We start from the raw sequence: 20,982 nt of genomic DNA, 5'->3' as shown, positions 1-20,982 counted from the left end.
AAACAAGTTATTAAGATGACTTCATTCATTAAATACGCTGTCCTTTGTGTCCCATTTTATAATAGTGGGCCGATAAGTGAAGATGCAGCATGACAGTGAGTCTGGCTTTTTATCTAAATGACCTAAATCCATCAAGCCAGGCTTCTCTTTATCATTGAGGTTTACATAATAATACTTGAAATGAGTTATGCACAACAATGCCTGAAACTTTATTTTCCTCAAGTTAATTATGCTGCTAGTTCTGCAAAGTCATGATTGTTATTGCGCATAGAAAGAGAAGCCAAATGAACACAGTTGTGTTTCCCTGTATGGCTGTTCTCTCTCCTTGCTCTCCGGTGCTCCGTTGTCTCTGGCAGCTGTCCTGGAATGTGCCCGCCTGCTGCTTCACTAAAACACCACAACTGAGAGCTGCTGCTCATAGTTTTTTTTGCTTAAGCAATAATCTTCTCTTTGTCCCCATTACTACCATTAAAAGACTTCTGCCTTAATGTGTCAGACCTTGGAGAACATGTGCTGCCAGTGTGCATCTGTGAGGGAGACTCGGTATCGCACTCACCCGGCACTCATTGTCTGCTCTGAAATGTGTGCCTTTGTGCTTATACATGCGCTGAATGGGCATACGGGTATAAGAGTGGGACTGCGTGTGTGTTTTTCCCAGCCCTCCTTGTGTTACTGTGGGACGTGGGTCATATTTATCTAGGCCAGCAACGTGTTATTGCTCAGGGAGACAAACGGAGCTTGTTTGGATAAGCGAAGCGTTGAGCAGACGGGAGATATTATCTTCTTCTTTTTTTCTTGCACAGATTATCCGGGGTTCTGAGTTTAGCTGGGGATAAACAAACTCAATCCGTTTAAAGCCATAGGCTTGAGACAGAGGCAATTACACAAGCCAAGTAGAACTTGGAGAGCTATAAAGAAAAGGGTGTGAAGGATGTGTGCAGGGTTGGAATGATGGTGACCTGATATGTAGTGTAATCACCCTCTAAAGTAATCCTGCAGTAATTATTGCTTCTGTTAGCACCCAAAGCCCAAGCACCGCCTCTAACAGCCCGTCTCTGTTTTCTGATGGGCAGAAGATTACAAGGACAACTGTGTGCTTATTGACTTCAAGGAACTTCCAAGAGTTTACACAACTTCAATTTATTATGCCTGGCAAGCTGGTTGCTTCAGATGCTTGAGGCTTGCATAAATAATGCACGCTGCTCTGATTAAGACTTATTAAATACATTATGCATCAAGACAATGAGTACAGGCCTCTTTGATTCTTTGGGGATTCAGTTCTAGCTCGTCGAGTGTCTGACAAAATGAATTCTCAGAAGTAGGTGACATATCATTTTAGGGCATTTTATAGCCATCCAAAACATATAAATAAATGATCGTTATGCAAATCTGCATCGCAGTTTAATCTAACATTATGGTTATTCAAGCAATACCCAAATACTGAGCAAGAGCATTTGCTGCACTTTGGTGTCTGATAACTTTATTCTGCTGCAATGAATGTGAATTTTAAATATCTGTCTGCAGGAAATATTTATTTGGCATAAGTAATTACAGCTCCATCACTGATTAAACTTAAACAACAGAAAACTGGTTCCCAGTAGGTTAATCTTCAAAAAAAAAGAACTGATCTCATACTTGGTTCCTCACAACCATCACTCTTATAAGAACAACTAGAGATGGCATTGCCAGGAGTCGGACTTACAATGCACAACAGATAATTGAAAATTTTAAGATGTGTCAGTTCATTTCAATGACTAATGTCATCGATCAAGAAATGCACAAATCTGATGTGTCACCAACAAGCAGCCCTGATGAGGGGGCAGCTAATCTACTGAAAACACAGGCACATATTATTATTTGGTAAAATTAAAAGTAACAAAGTATCAGATTTTAAGCACTAAGAGGAAGGCGGGGTATACCCTGCAAAGGCACCATATGTTGCAGGGCTCATATTGGCAGACAACCATTTAGACTCACCAGCTAACCTAACCCTCATGCATGTCTTTGGGAGGAAGCTGAACATACAGAAAGGACCCAGCCTAGATTTGGACCCACGACCAATGAGCCATTACTGAGAGGCAACAGTGCTAACAGTCAGCCGTTGACGGGACTGTATGGGTCCTGCGGCTATTCTGAAGATGAAAACTGACAGCTCACATGGAACATAGGATTCATCAAGAGTGTGTCTGCTTTATTACAAACGTTCCCGACAAATAAATATGGAGTCTGTTTAACAGCCGACATGTTTAAAACGTAGAGAACACAGGATTATTTACCTTCAGATTCTGATCCATCCGGCGTAAAAGATTTTATTGCAAATGCACATATCACTCTTTGTTTATGGATGGTGTGTAATGCTGCAGGTATGTATTAAAATCAAAGGCAATAATCTGATTCACAGCCAGCTATGGGCAACAAACAGGAGATCCACTAATGTTTCTACAAACTCCCAAATTACATTTAGTGAACGATGTTATTCAAACAGGTTCAAACATCAAAAACACTTCATATTAGAAGCTTTGTGATGGATATTTCAGTGTTCAGGATACAATACAAGAGAAAAGTAGCCTAAAAGAGAAAAAACATACATCACTGTCCTCTAACATATGCACACCCAAAGCGCTATTTTTTATTTTTATTACCTAAATCAAAATATTATGTGCTCATGCTTAGATTTTTGTTATAAGCAATTACCAAACTGGTAATATTTCCTTATTGATACATTGGTTGTTTTTGAAATTTTATTTGCTGATAAACCAGAAAAACATATTGGACCCCAAAACCAGTAATAGAAAACACTACTGCAGCAACACCACTGCAAAACAACCAGTGAATAGCTTGTTTGATGGAACACAAAATAGAGGTACCAGGTCTTGCAATTAAACTCTTCTTCTTCTTTTGAAGTAAAGTTTCGCCCTCTGACATTATACTAATTACACTGTTTGACTGACGGTCGATCGCTGGGAAGTTGTGTGCAAAAAATAGCACAACGAAGCTCCAAAAATGAAGACCAAATTAGGATCCAAAGATTTCCTCCCACTTGACAAATTCCTAATAACACAGTATTGTGTGAAATTGTGGTTTAATCTACATTACTGGAATAATAGCTCAGGCAAAATTACTTGCAAAAGGAAAAACTTTAGCCCTGCGACAGACTGGCGACCTGTCCAGGGTGTACCCCGCCTTTCGCCCTATGACAGCTGGGATAGGCTCCAGCGCCCCCCGCGACCCTGAAAAAGGATAAGCGGAAGCGAATGGATGGATGGATGGAGGAAAAACTAATTGCCACTGTTTGCTGTCACGGAAATTATCATCACTTCATTTTTAGTGTTTGGAAGGAAAAAGTGATCGAGGGTGACTGCAGTGGTCTCCACTCTCTGTGACTCACTTTGGGTCTGTACAGGAGCCTGTATAGTTTGTTCATGCTGTTTCGTGCTGGCAATAGCCTAAACAATCTCTGTGGGCCAAAAGAGGTTGGAAGACAGGCACATGCATACATACACAAAGGGACCCAATGAATATGCATATTAAACATGTTTATCTGTTAGAAAAATGACTGGATAAGGTATTATTCAAGTTAAATTGCTACCGTGGACTCTAGGCGAGGCTTTCTGCCATTTGGAATAAACCAGTAACCTTTCATACAGTTATTCACCTTTTATGTTCCTCCCATTTGAACTGTTTATATATGCTTAATGTTCATTGTACCAGAGATTTTGTTTGACTAAAACTAAGGTCAGCTGCTTACTGACTGATAGATAAAGGTAACTTACTGAAAAAGTCTAATGTTCTGTTTTTAAATGTATTTATTTAGTTATTTTTGTTGGTTTTAACTTCTCCAGATTCACGCATACACAGAATGAAACAGCTGGTTACCATGGAAGCGAAGCCAGCAATCTGGTAACCCATTGGTTATCATCTGATGACTTGTCACTGAGTGCTGTCACCAGAAGCAATGAGTCTTCCTGTGTAACTATCACATATTCAGATATTTGATATCTAACATCATCAAAGCATCCAGGTCAAGACTTCCTGTTTGTGTGCCGGTCATTGTTTACAGCCTGACTGTAACAATGCAAATACATTCTTCAAAATCTACTGTGATATTAAAGCCAAGGGTTTTTGTGGTTGCATTAAGGCCCATGATTTCATATAGAGAGTACCCAGAAAGCTTGCAGTACCGGGATTTTGCCTGCTGCCTACAGATTCTGCACATTGATATGCAAATGTATATTTGTAGAGATCGAAAAGTCAGTGACTATATAATTAAGTTTGAGAAACAGGTTAAAAACAGTTTTCTGTCATACAAAGTCTTTTTACTGTGGGTCAGTCATTAAGTGTGCCCCCTAAATATGCTGTTTTGTCAAGGTGACAGACTTGTCTGATGTTTTCAGCGCTTTTATCACCACATGTCAATAATGTGAGAAAAGAGAACACAACAAACTGAAAGAAGGGCAGGAAGCAAATCATTTGAGACTTCATAAAAAACCTGGCAGACCATTTCTAGTGTGCATGAACACAAACAAGAGATGAAGACTCTTTGGTCTGATCTTTGTGACAGCAAAACGGTTTTAAGAGTTTCTCTGAAATGACCCCCGCAAACCATTAGTGCTCTATAAATGTGGATATCACTGTAAAAGAAGGAGATTTTTAAAAAGAGCTTTGGGGCTTTTTTTTTATATGAAATAGACCCAATGAACAATGCACTCCCTCTTTTTCAGCGTTATTTTGTGTAATTGAATGCCAAAAGCCACAGAATTGGCTCCATTTGCTAGGAAATAGAGCCACACACACACACATATGTCTGATTTTTTTCTTTTTCTTTTACAGAGTAGCTGTTTGGATTTGTGACACTTCTCCCTTGGTTGGGTGGCTCAGACAAAAAATGTAATATGATGCAATATTGGTGATAGCCCCAAGATCTCGGCGGTGTTCTGCAGTAATAGCACAGCTTTGATTGATGGAAAGCTCAAGGCAAAATGTCGGTGCCTCCAAGGTCTTCATCAAGACAAGAGAACTTTGTTACTTTCTGAAATAAGCTCGTCTTCAAGTGTTGACGTGACATTTCAATCTATCTTTCTGTCTGCTTATGTTTTTCCTCTGAAAAGTTTTATCTTTGCACTCAAGTCCCAAAGGTTTTAACTGTATTCATTCCTTTGTAACTGCTTTGCATTTAATTACTAACTTGCAAAGTCTGTGCACACACCAACCGAAACCAAAAAAAACGCCAACACGCATAGCATTGCACACTAATATCACTCTTATTGTCAGATTTCTCTGGGGATCGTGGGTTTGCATTGTCTGTCTTGAGCTCTCTGTCTCTTTGTTTTGTGTGTGTGTGTGTGTGTGTGTAAGCACAGTTCTGCGTTTGCTTGTGCAGGGACTCTGAAGCATCTGTGTTTACTGTCTCAACATGGAGCAAGAGATTGAGAGAGCGAGATTGAGACAGACATCATACCAGGCAAAATGTTTCCAAGTTTTTGTTGTCCAAATCTGGTCAGCTTTTTCAAATTGTAGCCTCAGTATCCTGTTTTTACCCGACAGGCGTGGCATCCAACGCTGTAGTTCGTCTGCTTCAAGATTTGATGTGTTGTGCATGCAGAGATGGTCTTCTGTATAACTCATCTGTAACCAGGGTTTATTTGTCTTACTGTTGCCTTCCTATCAGCGTAAAGCAGTTTGACCATTCTCCTGACCTCTAACATCGTGAAGGTATTTTAGCCTAAAGACCTGCAGTCACTGGGCATTTTCTCCTTTTCAGACTGTTCTCTGTAAACTCTAGAAATGGTAGCATGGGAAAATCTCAGTATGTCAGTAGTTTCTGAAATACTCAAATACTCAGAGAAGTCTGTCTGAGACCAACGATGTTCAAAGTCACTTAAATCACCTTTCTTCCCCTTCAATGTACAGAGTTGCTGCCATGTGATTGGCTGATTATATATATGTTTTACAAACAGTTAAAAGCATCAACTTAACAAACTGTCTGGTTAGAATTAATTTTTTTTTAAAGTATTAAATAAAAAAAACAAAACAAGACATGACCGTGATGCTGAGTAAAGCGCTGGGTCAACATGACAGCACTGTTCTGAAAATAAGCACTGCTGTGATGCATTCATTTTTGATCTGTTCTTTAAGATAAGATAAGATAAGATAGAACTTTATTAATCCCTCGGGTGGGTTCCTCTGGGAAATTCGATTTCCAAAAAAGCACAGCACCGACAGAAGTTACAGAGTTATACACACACACATATATATAAATACAGAGACAATATAAATAAAATATACGAAGGGGATAAATAGAATAAATAGGAATAAAAATAAAAATACAAGTGAATTGCACATTTCAAGTATTGAGTCTATTGCACCGTTGACTATTTACAAAAGTATTGCACAAAAGGTATTGCACAGTGAGGTGAAGAGGCACTACAGCTTAGTTGTTCCCCCCTCCTTTGTCCTCCTGTTTCCTGTTTCCCCTCCCTCTCCCCTCCAGAGAGGAGTTAAACAGTCTGATGGCGTGTGGGACAAAGGAGTTTTTAAGTCTGTTAGTTCTTGTCTTTGGGAGAAGCAACCTGTCACTGAACAGACTCTTCTGGTTGTTAATGGCCGTGTGCAGAGGATGCCTGGCATTGTCCATAATGTCCATCAGTTTCTTTAATGTCCTTTTCTCTGCCACTGTCACCAGAGTGTCCAGCTTCATGCCGACCACAGAGCTAGCCCTCCTGATCAGTTTCTCCAGCCTGGATGAGTCCTTCTTTGCTGTGCTGCTCCCCCAGCACACCACAGCATAGAAAAGTACTCCAGCAACCACCGACTGGTAAAACATCCTCAGGAGCTTCCTGCAGATGTTAAAAGACCTCAGCCTCCTGAGGAAGTACAGTCGGCTTTGGGCTTTTTTATACAGGTGCTCTGTGTTGCATGACCAGTCCAGTTTATTGTCCACCCACAGCCCGAGGTACTTGTACTTGTTGACCACCTCCACCTCCTCCCCCTCTATCTGAACCGGCAGTGGACCTGCTCTAGACCTCCCGAAGTCCACAACCAGTTCCTTAGTCTTTGAGGTGTTGAGTTGCAGGTGGTTTGTGTGACTCCATGCGACAAAGTTCCTCACCAGACTTCTGTACTCCTCTTCCTGATCATCCCAGATACACCCCATGATGGCTGTGTCGTCTGCAAACTTCTGAATGTGGCATAATTCAGAGTTGTAGCAGAAGTCAGAGGTGTACAGGGTGAAGAGAAGAGGGGACAGCACAGTTCCCTGTGGTGCTCCTGTGCTGCTGACCACTGTGTCAGACGTGATGTCCTTCAGCCTGACGTACTGTGGTCTGTCGGTGAGGTAGTCGGAGATCCAAGCCACCAGGCAGGGGTCCACCTCCATCCTGTTCAGTTTTTCTTGAAGCATACAGGGCCGGATGGTATTAAAGGCACTGGAAAAGTCAAGAAACAGGATCCTGACCGTGCCTTTTCCCCCATCCAGGTGTGAGTGGGCTCTGTGTAGGAGGTACAGGATGGCATCCTCCACTCCGACACCCGCCTTGTATGCAAACTGTAGTGGGTCCTGGGCATGTTGTACCTGTGGTCGGAGGAGGTTGAGGAAGAGCCGCTCTAGAGTCTTCATAAGATGTGACGTCAGTGCCACCGGTCGGAAGTCATTCAGCTCATTGGGCCGGTTCTTTTTGGGGACCGGGACGATGCAGGATGTCTTCCATAGGGCGGGCACTCTCCCCAGTTGCAGACTGAGGTTGAAGACTGTCACATTTAGGCCATAATAAAAGGCTCATTATGCAGTGTAAACGCTGAATAGATCAATGGTGGAATGAGTGTTTTGAAAAGTTTGCAAGGTAGTCATGCTGGATATTAAATGCTCTGAAAGTTGTATTTCAGCCTGGATAAAATGAAGTTAAAGTGCTACAGTTTCCAACTTGAGAAACAGTGAATGATGTCATTTCTGTGGATCAACCTTTAAAGTCAACTTGAAGATTCACATTTAGAAATGAGAAAACTGTATTCTTGTCTTTCTGACATAGATCTCGGGTAGCACCACAGCCATCCTTTGTCCAACTATGATTTTAGCATCTTGTTTTCACTTACACCACTAAAGTAGAAGGCAAGCAGGGACAAGTTCCCCTTATAATTAGAGCATGTGCATTTACATGCAAATTAAGTATCTGAAGGCAGTCTTCACTTTACTCTGCAGAGTTAGCAAGTTCACTCACTCTTCAGACAGAGAGCAGTCGAGAACTGCCATTATGAGTTACAGTTGACCTTGGCCTGAAAATTCTGTCTTGACATGGAAATTAACTTTCTTGACCCAGGTGCTTTTTCCTTACCTAAATTTGGACTGGGTCTTCCCTGTGTTCACTTTGACAATCTGAAATATCTATCTTGACTTGTTTTGGGTTGGGTTAAGACGTAACTGTCTTAAATATGCATGGGATATGTTTTAACCTATAATGTACACTATATGCCAAAAGTATTGACTCACCCACCCAAATGATTGAATTCTGGTGTCCCAGTGGAAGTGATTAGGCATGCAGACTGCTTCTACAAACATTTGTAAAAGAATTGGTCGCTCTCAGGAGCTCAGTGAATTCCGGCAGATAGGATGATACCTTTTATAACCCAGTTATGAAATTTCCTCACTACTAAATATTCCACATTCAACTGTTAGTGGTATTATAAGAAAGTGGAAAGACAGCAACTCAGCCACGAAGTAGCAGCCTCCTAGTTCAAGTGAAAGGAACTCTTAAGAACTCGCTTCAGCATACTTAGACAGTTTGGAAAATCGCCTCCTTCCAACTTTGTGTGAACAGTTTGGGGATGGACCCTTCCTGTTCCAACAGGACGGCGCACCAGTGCACAAAACAAGGTCCATAAAGACATGGATGAGTGAGTTTAGTCTAGAAGAACTCTACTGGCCTGCACAGAATCCTGACCTCTGTTCGGAAGTCTATGCAGCTTCTGAACGAAAGGACAAAAATTCCCATCAATAACTCCTAAACATTGTGGAAAGTGAATTGTGCGTCTATTGTAAACAGACTGCAGTGCTGTCTGATAGGCAAACCAATCTGATATAACATGAGGAGGATCACACACTCTGTAGCACTGTTGTGCTCTTTCTCTCAATGTTAAATGTTCACCAGCACTGTTACAGAAATTAAGCAGAGTTTTCCTCATGTCTAGACTGCATCTTTGCGCCATCCTTGTACATGTTCTGTTTTGAATCCACCTCGTTATTCTTAATATATGTTTAGATTCCTCTGTCAAAAAACTCTGCCTTTCTCTCAACCCAATGAAGAAGAGAGTCTGTGACTCTTGTCTCCCTCTTTTTGTCCTCAGGACTTTGGGACTGGGTGTTAGGTCATTGTTATTGTTGAGGCGAAGCAGCTGTAGAATGCTAGCTACTAGGTCAGAGGTCATGTGTGGATGTGTGCTTTTGTTTTTTGTGTGTGTTTAGTCTATTAAAATGTCTGACAAGGTCCAAGTACCGAAGGGACTGTGCTAGACATGTCATGAATACACAAGTTTGTTATTATCCAAAGCCTCTCTCAGGGACTCTCAAATTGTCTGCTTTCCCACAACTTTGCTTTCAGCCCAAACTGGTGTCATTTCTGTGATTCCGAGTAGCAAAAAGCAGCAATTGTCAATGTCATCAAAACTGCTTCTGATATTGTCTTAAGATTAAGCATAAATGGTAAAACAAATCATATTAAAACTACATTTACACTCTGTTTTCACCATCATATAATACATGAAACATTTCATTTTTCTTGCCGTGTGATGAAGATGAGACCTCTCGTTCTGTGCATCAACTTATACTATAAGCGTATTCTTGTGTTCTGGCTGTCCTGTAAGTATAGTTTTGTTTTTTTGTTTTGTATCTTTAGCCATCAGAATTGTTGCCTGAAGGCCAAGAAAGATGCCAAGCGGATTTACCAATTGGATCATCATGGCCTTGCCATATTGGTCCATTTGATTGACCTTTATTATAATTATGTATTTATTTTATTTTATTTTCGGTTGTTACAGATGGGACAGACATGACTGGGGGATAGGACAGGGAGAAAGAATGAAAGAAAGAGAGGGAGAGAAAGAAAAATAGAGGGGAGAAGAGACGGTGAGAAAGTGGGGAAGAAAAAAAAAGAAACACAAGCAAAACACGTGGATAACCTGTATGGAGATAAGAAAGAACAGAAGAGAAAACAAACAAAAAGAGCAATACAATAAATACAAAGCCATCACAATAAACTAGCTAACAGTAGATAACAGCAGATACTAAATATTACATGTTATTGTGCAGTACGCAAGATTGACAGCACACAATGTGCTTTGAGGCAGCAGCCAAGAAAGGTGTAGTTTGTGTCTGTGAACACCCGTGTGTACACCTGTGTGCACACCTGTGTGGATCAGCACACTTGTATTCAAAAGGTTTCTCCGTGTAACGATCTGCTAGGGAGTGTGGGGAGCCATAGCCCCGTCCCCCAGGCCATGAAGCAGGTATGGAGGAGATCCAGGCCCCAGACATCCAGAGGCCCCAGAATGCGAGGACCCAAGGAGGACCACCAGAGGGGCAACCGTGCCACCCTCCTGGGAAGAGCTGAGGAGAGCCCCAAACGAGAGGTCACCCAGCAGCCCCAGAGCAGAGGCCAGAGGGGGTTGCAGTGACGTGCCCGCGGGCTCTGCTGGCAGCCAGCTGTGCCAGAGAGGACCGGGCCTCAGGCCCAGAGGCAGACACAAACGTGCATTCCCACCCCTATATACACAAACAAATACTCGGCACTCACCCGACGTGGAGACAGACACAAATAGACACTGTACACACATTCACACTCCCCAAACATACTCTATATCCCACGTCCGGGTATGGTTTGTCCCTCTGGGGGTGGGGGTACCCGGACCCAGGAGATTTAACCCTTTTCTCTGTGGTGGAGAAAAGCAGACTGCCTCCTTATCTGCAGTAGCAGGGAGGCCCCGCATCCCAGACCCCAATCCGACGGCCAGCACCTCCTCCCAGCCCCCCAGCCCCGACGGTTAACAGAATGGGGGTGAGTGAAGACCCCAAACCTCCCTCCGCCTGCTCATATGTAGTGTTGCTGCGTGCTGTTCTAAAGTGCATTTAAAACACAGGAGGGCATGGTGCTTCCTGCCAGAGAGCAGCACGGCTCCTCCCGAAAACCCTCGGTGTCTATATGCATTTAAAATTAAAGGGTAGGGCACCAGCGCCAGAGGGGGGTTTGAATACACCGACCATCCTCTGGATGCTGTATAATGTACCCACCCCCAAGCCCCTATATGTATGTGTGATGAGAGTATGAGTAATGTGGATGTCTAGGTTGCGGAATAAAATTGACAGTGTTATTTTTAGAAACTCCCACCATGCTGTTAGAGAAGAGCTGATGTTGACGCTTTTAAAGCATTCATGTTGTTTGATGTTTGAGCTGGTAAATGGTAGGTCTGAAATCTCTATATTATTACATAGTGCCTGTTCAACATCTATCCAGGGTTCATCTAAGAAGGTGTGTTTTAACCATCTAGAGATGAACTGAAGCCTGTTGGCTAAAAAGTAGTGATTAAAGCCGGTCGGAGGAGGCACGCTCCGTTTTGCGTAACTATTTTTAAATCCAGGTAGCAGTGCAACCACATAAGCTAGCGCAATAGTTTTTTTTTTTGCATATGAAACCGGAGGAGTTGTACTTACATGTTATGCCATCAGCTTGTCCTAAGTCACAGTTTCCTTCCATATATAGCTTTGCAAAAACTGCATAAAAAGCACTTGCAGCAACAAAAACATAATATTCCAGAAACACGCTTTGCCGATCTGATCAGCTGTTTGTAACACTTCCTATGTCCATCAGCGCGAACTATTGCATGTCCGCCATGTCCTGGAAACCGGAATTGACGCCATTTTGCAGAAATGTAGTTTTTTACCATCAGGGCCTTATGAGCCTGTACTGGTGTTTTTAAAAGTTATGTTTGATTTTATGACTTTCTGTGTCGTTTCTCGGATGCTTAGGACTCATATTGCACTGCTGGAAATAGTTTATTTTGATGCATATGCTGTTTTTTTTTTGCAAATTTGCATTATAATATTTATTTTCTTTTTGCCTGCAGTATATAAAAATTGGTGTATTTCAAAAATAAAACTATGGCGACACTCAAAATAAATTTCCTGTGGTGGGAAACTATTTTATGCAACTTTTTGTATTTACAGTTTTGAGGGATAAGCCTCTTAAATTTCTCTAACTAGAAACAGGGCTCTAGAGTGCGACCAATTTGGTCGCAAATGCGATCGTGGCGATCGTGGCTCAAGAGTTGGGAGTTCGCCTTGTAATCGGAAGGTTGCTGGTTCGAGCCCCGGCTTGGACAGTCTCGGTCGTTGTGTCCTTGGGCAAGACACTTCACCCGTTGCCTACTGGTGGTGGTCAGAGGGCCCGGTGGCGCCAGTGTCCGGCAGCCTCGCCTCTGTCAGTGCGCCCCAGGGTGGCTGTGGCTACATTGTAGCTTGCCATCACCAGTGTGTGAATGTGTGTGTGAATGGGTGGATGACAGGTTGTGTAAAGCGCTTTGGGGTCCTTAGGGACTAGAAAAGCGCTATACAAATACAGGCCATTTACCATTTACCGTTTACAGCGCTGTCGGCTGCTGTCTTTTTCTTTTCTTTTTTTCACTTAAATGACCTCGGACAAGAAAGCTTGTTTTTTCTGTTGTTCAATACTGAAGAAATTTAAACTTTATATGCAGAACATTGTAGAATATTTTAAGGTTATCTGCTATAAAAAGCCAGACCAGGAAAATCTCCTTCATGTTTTTCTGTGTTTTATTCTCAGTTACTTTCACACAAAGGCATCTGCTGTGATGTTCACAATTCTGATGAAGTCAGTACTGATAAATGATCAGAATTATAATATTTCTGACTGTATGAGGCTAAGTTGAATCGAATCGGGACTTTGAAAACCGGAATCGAATGGATTATAGAAATCAGTGATGATACCCAGCCCTAGTGAGCAGCCTAGGCACGACAGAAGTGGATGTAGCTGTAATAAGAAAGGAACTATTGCTAACTTTTCTGTTAAGTTAAGGCCTGATCCTTCTGAAATTCATAGCCAGTGCTCTGACACGGTGTCATCAATCTTTGAATGCTAAAAAAGCACAGTGTATCCAGAAAAACACATTATATTATATAAATTATTATAAAATTTGTGTGCGCCTAACTTTGGTGCTGGTACGCCTAACTTTTTAAAGTTAGGCGTACCGGTACGCCCATGGCAAAAAGTTAGTCTAGAGCCCTGTAGAAATATATGTTAAAAAAACAAAAACGATTATGGAAGGAGCAATTAATCGGAAGAACTGTTGATTTTGACCAGTTAATTGTCACGGTTCTGGGTCCGTTGGACCCAGTATTTTGAGTTTATTGTGTTTTGATTTAAGTTTGCATCAGGGATTGTGTTCTTGTTCTCTTGTCGTGTTATGGTAATGTTTATGTCTATTATTAGAGTTCCATGTTCTGTTTATCTGGGTTTAAGATGTGGGTTTAGTTTCATATGTCATTTCAAGTCTGTCTCTGTCTAGTCTTTGTCTTAGTAAAGTGTGTTTTGTTTCCTGTTTTATTGTGAAGGTCTGCGTCTCATGTGAGTGTGTTCAGTTTTACCTTTGTCTCGTCTTGTTGATTATTCCCAGCTGTGTTTCCACCCTGCGTCATCTGTGTGTTTCCCTGCCGTCACCATCTTGTACCGTCGTCCACCTTGCTTCATGTTTGAGTTCCGGTTTGTATTCAGTAGTTTAGTTGTCTCCAGTCTAGTTTAGTTCGTGCTCCATTTGCTGTTTGTCTATATTTATTTCGTGTCCAATAAACCACCTTCACTCCTCCACTACTGCCTGCAATTGGATCCTCATTTATTATTTTTATACGGCTCATCTCACTCGCCGTGACATTAATTGAATAATCTGAGACTCTTGAGAAAGAGTTTATCAATGCAATTACCACAGAGAGATTGGTTTGTGAGTTTTGGAGAAAAAGTAACACATCATCTGCATAAAGGCTGATTTTATGTTCTACATTCTTACATTTTATGCCCTTAATTGTTGTAGCCTGTCTAATTGCTGCTGCTAGTGGCTCAATAAAAATTGCAAACAGTGAAGGGGAGAGTGGGCACCCCTGCCTGGTGCCCCTCAGGAGACAGAAGCTGGAGGATGTTTGGTCATTTGTTCTGACACAAGCTGTTGGGGAATTATATAATATTTTTAACCAGCTTACGAAAGAGTTTCCAAAACCAAATTTGTGTAAAGTTGCAAATAGAAATTTCCAGTTAACTCTGTATAGTTTATTATAATAATAGAAAAGCCAGCACACAATCTCACTCCTTATGTGCTGCAGAAAGTCATTAAATACAAGGACAGCACGCAAAAGTGTTTTGCTTCTATTTCACATTTTGTTGAAACATCAATTTCTGCTACATTTCTTTTATTCTGAAAACCTACAGAATATTTTATGTTTTGTGTAATTGTTCGTCAGTTTCAATAAACTTGAAGAGTGTAATCTGTTGTCACTGATGCCTGCTCTGTTCTGTGCTGCTACTCTACCTGCCTCTGGTTTTTAATGCACGCTCTTCTAAAATAATATAAGTAATCATTGTCTAATAAGCTATTGTGTGTACTGTGTTTGATATATTGTCTATGCTACTTGGCAGAGCATAGAGGTGCAGTATTGCATTGTGAGGCTTGCTTGTAACATTGTTTTTGAATTCCCTTGCCTGGATTGATCTGGGTTCTCTTTTTCCAGGGAATTTTTAGGAACACCAACATTATATGATGCCATAAAGTTCAAAGTGACCTTTTCAGAAGCAAAGCCATTTAATACTGAATGCTCATCCTTTTCTTTCTAGATCATTGATGAAGACGAGACACAGTTCATGACCAACTGTCCTCCCGCGGTGACAGAGAGCACGCCTCGCAGACGCACCAGGATACAGGTCTTATGGACAGCACCACCCAGTGGGACTGGCTGTGTTATACTTAAGTAAGTTTTTTTTTTTTATTAATCCTTTATTTATCCAGGTAAAAATCTCATTGAGATTAAAAATCTCATTTACAAGAGAGACCTGGCATCATAGCAACAAAAGTCACATACCACATAGGTATATAACATTTAAAACAAATACAATATCCCATACAAACATGTGTAAAATATACAATGACAGATCAAATTTTGCTTTTACGATTATTCATCACAGAGACGTTTAGTAAAGTTAAAAGAAAAAAAAAACAGCTGCTTCTTGCGTCAAAACAGGTTTAAAAGTTCAGATTGATAACGCCAGTTAAAGCTTGAATAGTACATGTTTATGGAAAATCAAACCTTAAAGATAACACATAGTGAAAGATTATTTGAACTGTGATAGGCACAGGTGTCTGGATTTAAACGCCATGATGGCAGATTTTAAATCAGTCACTGCTAGCTGATAGGAGTGTTTTGTCTGTGTGTGGGGTTTTTTTTTTCTTTTTTCTTTTGTACATGGTGACAAAACCATAAAGGTCAAAGTGACAGATAACTTTACTCAAGCAAGTTTGAGCAAGTTGGTTTTCATGCTGCTGGAAATCAACAGTATCTAATAGAAAGGAGCATAAGAATAGGTCAGATTAACATCCATGTGTCATCTTAAATAATTCTACAACATCAGGAGCACTTTACTCCCTTTTTACTTTTTCTTTTCCTTCACAAAACAACCGCAAAGCAGAATCTCTCCTGTTAGTGAATGTAGTTCACTGGTGTGGTCATTGTTGCTTTTACAGATACTCGTAATCGGTTATAGGCAGCACATTAAGTAAGCTGATGCCAGGTGTTTCTTTAGTTGGTGCGCGCATTAGCTTCTGTAAAGGGACCAGCTCTACAAAGGAGAGATGGATGGTGATTACTGGGGGCAATTTGTGGTTTGAAGCAGGTGGGGCTCTAAACCTCTGTGTAATTTCAGGAGTGTGTGTGACCTTAGCTTTATGTGCATGTGTGAAATGGCGCCAGCGACTCTGAGGAGAAATGCTGTGAAACTCTAAAGAAGGTGCACGGTATCAGGAGGTATTATTTTGTCTAGACACGCACTGGAGGAACAATAACTGTTCAGTGTTGTGCCTTTTATTAGTCATTTTAAAGCCTCCATAAAATAAGAGCTCTTTTTTTGATAACAGTGTTTCCTTAAATAAATAAAAAAGGCGAGAAAATGCACTGTATGTGAATTCTAATGATAGGAAGAACATGCATCGATATATGCATACCCGACATATGCATATATTGGTTGGGGTGTAATATGCAGATGAGCCACAACATTTACACCACTGATTGGAGGATGAAGTGTGGTCTGGCTCTTTCAGTCTTGGGGCTTTTAGGGCGGATCCCTACACAGCTGATGCTCGACAATAAGAACTTTGTTTTTTTCATTGTGTTCCTAGAGTCATTCCTGAGCAGTTTTTGAGGTGTAGCAGAGAGTGTTGGCCGTCTGGGTTGACCGTTGCCTTTGGGTAATGTTTTTATTGTTCGCAATCAGTCAGTAAAATGTTGTTTTTATGTCCATTTTTACAAATGCATTAGCAAAATGTACAGGTGTAGAAACAAAAGGAAAGAAATGTTTCTCTCTGAGATTCAAACTAATCAAAGGCATTTATTCTTATTAGACCATTTTTTTTAAAGGCTACTTGTTTTTCTGGATTTTAATGAAAATTATGGGAGAGAAACAGAGCGGGAACATACAAAGCTGATTTTAGTGAACGAAGGGGATGATTGTTATGCACAATGGCTACACTTTATGCTTCTACAAATTTAATATTCTCAGAAAACAAATAGCTCTTCCCGTTAATACATGATGGAGTGTGACGTATAATTCAAGCCATGTGCGAGGAAAAAACAAATGATGTGTGGGCTCAGACAGCTACAGTGACTTATGGCAATATGTAGCTGTGAGCCACTCTTTGACAACTTGAGAATACAAATGATAAACTGAGATAACTCAGAGGGAGCACACCTCTGAAAGCGTCTGCCTCTCTCCTCTTCTCTCCACAGGTATGCCTTCTTTTTCTTAGCTTTCTCTCTCTCTCTCTCGCTTGTTTCCATCTCTTCAATCCGACTTCCCAAAGGGAATAACCTCCCTGACATGCATCTCTTCCTCCACTGAGCGAGTTGCTATAACTTGCCCTCACCTCCACCGTATACTCACAGCTGTTACTTTTAATTTATCTGCTTTTGCTGTATGACAGATGGCACATAGCCATCCCGGTGTCTGCCGGTTCAATAAATCTAGCCCTATGTAGTGGAACATCTGCTATGCAAATTCACCTCGTTTTTCTGTCACTTTTGTCTGTCAGCTGCGAGATAGAGATTTAGTATTACTTCATTTAACATCTTTGCCTTCCTCGTCTCACTTCGTCTTCTTTCTTAACGGTCTGCTCTCTGCTGTTGTAACGTGCCCGTCATGTTATCTTTGTTCGGATCTATTCTGTTTTTCCCGTGATGCTTTTCACAGTGTCGAGGAGCAGATTCACATCAGCCAGGAAGGAGATACTTTGCAGTAGGTTTGCGCTATAAAACACCGCTTTAGTGGACAACACAGGCAGCTGTCTTAAATCATGTAGCTTTACCCTGGCCAATTCTGAGAGTGGCAAAAAAACCCCGCACAACTTCACTTCTTCTAGCAATCTTCACAGCAAAGCTACACATTTTCATCCCACTGTGGGAATGCTCTTCTTCTCTCCGCCTCTCTTTATCTTGCGATCTGTTTCATCCCACTCAGCATTCACTCGCTTGGAGAAAAAATATGCTGTCCGTCCACAACGTCAAACACATGTCTCTTGGCTCATTCCAGGCACTTTCAAATACAGCTTCCTGCAGTTGGGAGCGTTCCAGTACTTCTTCCCCCCCGTATGAGCCCACTGGTCGTTTCAGTGCTGGAGAAAGCCTCTGGGATTGTGTATTTCATTCGATGCCAACTTCAACACCTGCTATTTTGGAATCATTGCAATTATAATTTTTTGCAAGGGGGGGTGATAAAGCTGTTAGTGACAACTGTAGCATTTAAAAAGAGGGTCTTGTTTTGTTTTTTTAAATTGCAAAATCAGCTGCAGGTTTTTATTTCTTCTTATTAAAAAAAAAATATAGTGGTGAAAAGCAAGATCTGCTTTCAAACTTTATAAGAATAGTTGCTTTGTGTTTTATACACCGAACATGAGCAGCAGCGCACAGGTTGCTAGAAGAAAAACTTGCATTGCATGGAAGAAACTAACACACAGGGGTCAGTGCTTTGGAGATGTTAATTGTTTGTTACAAAAGCAAGTTCTGTTTGTCTGTTTTGGTCTTAACTGCAAACCAAGAAATAAAAGGCTTTCTCTGTGAGCTTCTTTTATTTAGCTCTGTCTCATTATGTTACTTTAGGTTTAACACTTTTTGGGAAGCCTTTTTTGTTCTTATTGTAGTGTACTTAATTGCTATTACATCCACTCCTGTATTTTGCGTGCTTTGTTGCTGGGAAAGTGAACACCCAGTAAACTGACAGGTTTAGAAAGATCTCCAGTGTGTCCTGGGTCTTCCCTGCAGCCTCCTTCCAGAAAAGATGAGGAGGGGAAAAAATGTCAGTGTCCTCCACCTGTAAAACCACTCCTGTTTTGCAGGTTGTCTCGTTGTTGCCCCTCTTGTGCACCTGTTTTTAATTTAACACCAAAACAGCTGAAACGGATTAAAAACAGCCTCTGCTACCTAAATGAGCCGATCAGATTCCCAGAAATTTAATTGATTTGTCACTATACTCGGACTAAAAAGTGTTCCTCTAATTTTTTTGAACAACATATTATTTATTTGTTTTATTTTGTTGTCCAAAGTCTGTCAGACTGTCAGATTAATTTTAAAGAAACTCCCAAGAGAATAAAAATCGTGTCTGTTACTCAAACTGTCAATTATAAAACTCCATCAGAGTTTTGAGCTGTAGTGCATGTAAGGGATTATGTCTGAGGTTGTGAGTGTGCCTACTGTAGCTAACCTGATTGAACTGTAGGTTTGCTTCCTTTCCGTCTGACTTTTAGTGAAACAACTGCCAGATCTTAGCGGTTTCTATGGTAACTACAGTCCTATAATAATCAACATTGATGAATTACAGTTTGAATAATCAATTAATAACTAAACTAAACAATTAACAACTTTTCTGATTCCAGCATCTAGTTTTGTTTTATTATAAGTGATGGAAATTTAAAATGATATTATTGCACTGTTGACTAAACACCTCAGATGCACGTCGTGCCATCACAAAACAGGGGCTCAAAGTGTCGGGGTCAGTTTTACCCGTTACACACTACACACACAGACTCACGTGATAAAAACATTAGTAGCTACAGTGGCGTGGATAGTAATAGCAAACTCAGTCAATAATATAATAATACATTTTGAGAGTTTACATAATAAATGATAAGTAAAAACTGTACTGATTAGGCAATGATGAAAATATTCATGTTATCACGACTGCTATGTCCATACCTGACATCGCTGCTTCTTGGAAAAAGCGATTTTCTAAAGTTCACACAGTGAAGGAATGTGTGAGCTGAGAACACCTGAAAGAAGCCGGCTGTTAAACACGCTCATCGGTTTCTTGGCAAGCAGAACATGTCTGCAGCTTTTAAATAGCGCTCTCTATCATGTGCTATACCTGCTCAGCTCTCGCTGGCAGTGGAACTAACAACAACTGTGTGTAACTTCTCTCCTGGAGGCAGGTAGTGTACCGTCAGGCCTGCCCTCCTCCCCCTCAACTGGTCAAGTTGTCGTCATTCATCTGGCTTTTTTGTCTGTCTGGAAACAATGTGTAGCCTCCGGCTGAGGGAAACAAGCTGTAAAAACCCCTCACAGGCACTGTATGCGTTATTTTCTACTGCATATTTAGCTTCACTGTATTTATTTTTAATGCTTTGGCTCTAATACTACAAGTATAACACTTTTATAAATAAACTATTTGTATACGCTATATACTTAGTGTTATATAAAGCACAAAACTGTGTCTACCATCGTCAGTGTCTGAACGCCTGAAAAGAGGAAATGTTTAAATATTAATTTTGCCAGCGTTTGTTGAGTAAGTTTGTTTTATCACTGAGCAGAATTAGCTCTGGTGGAAACGCTGCGTTTTTGTTTGTTTTTTTAGTGTTGGCCTAACTCGTGTTTATCTGTGATGACAATATGAGAACAGCTGTGCAGAATTTCAAAATCCGAGGACATCCTGAACTATGCTGTGACATCGTCCAAAGTGGCCCTTTCCTACATGTACACATCTTCCCATCAGATGCATTCTGACAAATGGAAAATGCTCTTGTTGGTCTAGGCGAGGGTGCTGCCTTGTTAGAGAGCGCAGAGAAGCTCTGCTGGGAAATGTAAGAAAAGTATGGGGCGGCCGTGCAAGTGTGAAAGCAGCTATATGGGTGGACAAAAGCTTTACATAGCAGCTTCTACAGGCTTGCTCATACTATGATCTGCACTCAATGTGTGCTTTAAAATGTCTCACTTCTCTTTGTGGTCAGTGGTCAGTTGCAGAGGCTGTGACCCTTTCATACATTCAAATCCAAAAAGGTATCCCTTTTATCATTTCCCTAAATTTAGGGATGTTTTGTTAAATATAAATAATAAATTTTTAAATGTACCTTACATCACTATGTTTAACAGCAAGTTGCTTACTTTGAACATGTGACATCTTCTGAAATGTCAAAAATCAAGATCCATTGGCAATAAATGAGAACAGTAGCGTCACTAGTTAGTAAGGTTTTACTACTCTGGACCTTATATAATGTCAGTGAGAGTGGACATCCCTCACATGCTCATCTCAGGGACAGAACCCTTACCCATCTGTTGTTCAAATCTGTTGTTTAGAAGGGGCAACCTCCCTTCAAGCCTTCAATGTGGCTTGAAGGGATCTGGGGAAGGAAACTAAAATACTTTTTTTTAGACAGAAAATGAACTGAAGAGCTGTGTTGAGGTCT

At 40.9% G+C, this 20,982-nt stretch overlaps 1 protein-coding gene across 1 annotated transcript in view; it reads left to right on the top strand.

The window, feature by feature from the left end:
• Positions 1-20,982, top strand: part of spon1b (spondin 1b) — a 122,836-nt gene that overhangs the window by 5,714 nt on the left and 96,140 nt on the right. Inside the window, exon 3 of the mRNA XM_080876651.1 lies at positions 14,880-15,013. Within this exon, the coding sequence (XP_080732777.1) occupies positions 14,880-15,013 (134 nt within the window). The remainder of the gene's footprint in view (positions 1-14,879; positions 15,014-20,982) is intronic.

Source organism: Rhamphochromis sp. 'chilingali' (genome assembly GCF_963969265.1).
Source record: "Rhamphochromis sp. 'chilingali' genome assembly, chromosome: 2".
Taxonomy (NCBI): Eukaryota; Metazoa; Chordata; class Actinopteri; order Cichliformes; family Cichlidae; genus Rhamphochromis; species Rhamphochromis sp. 'chilingali'.
The sequence above is the reverse complement of the archived record's forward strand: the minus strand, read 5'-3'. Positions and strand labels throughout refer to the sequence as shown.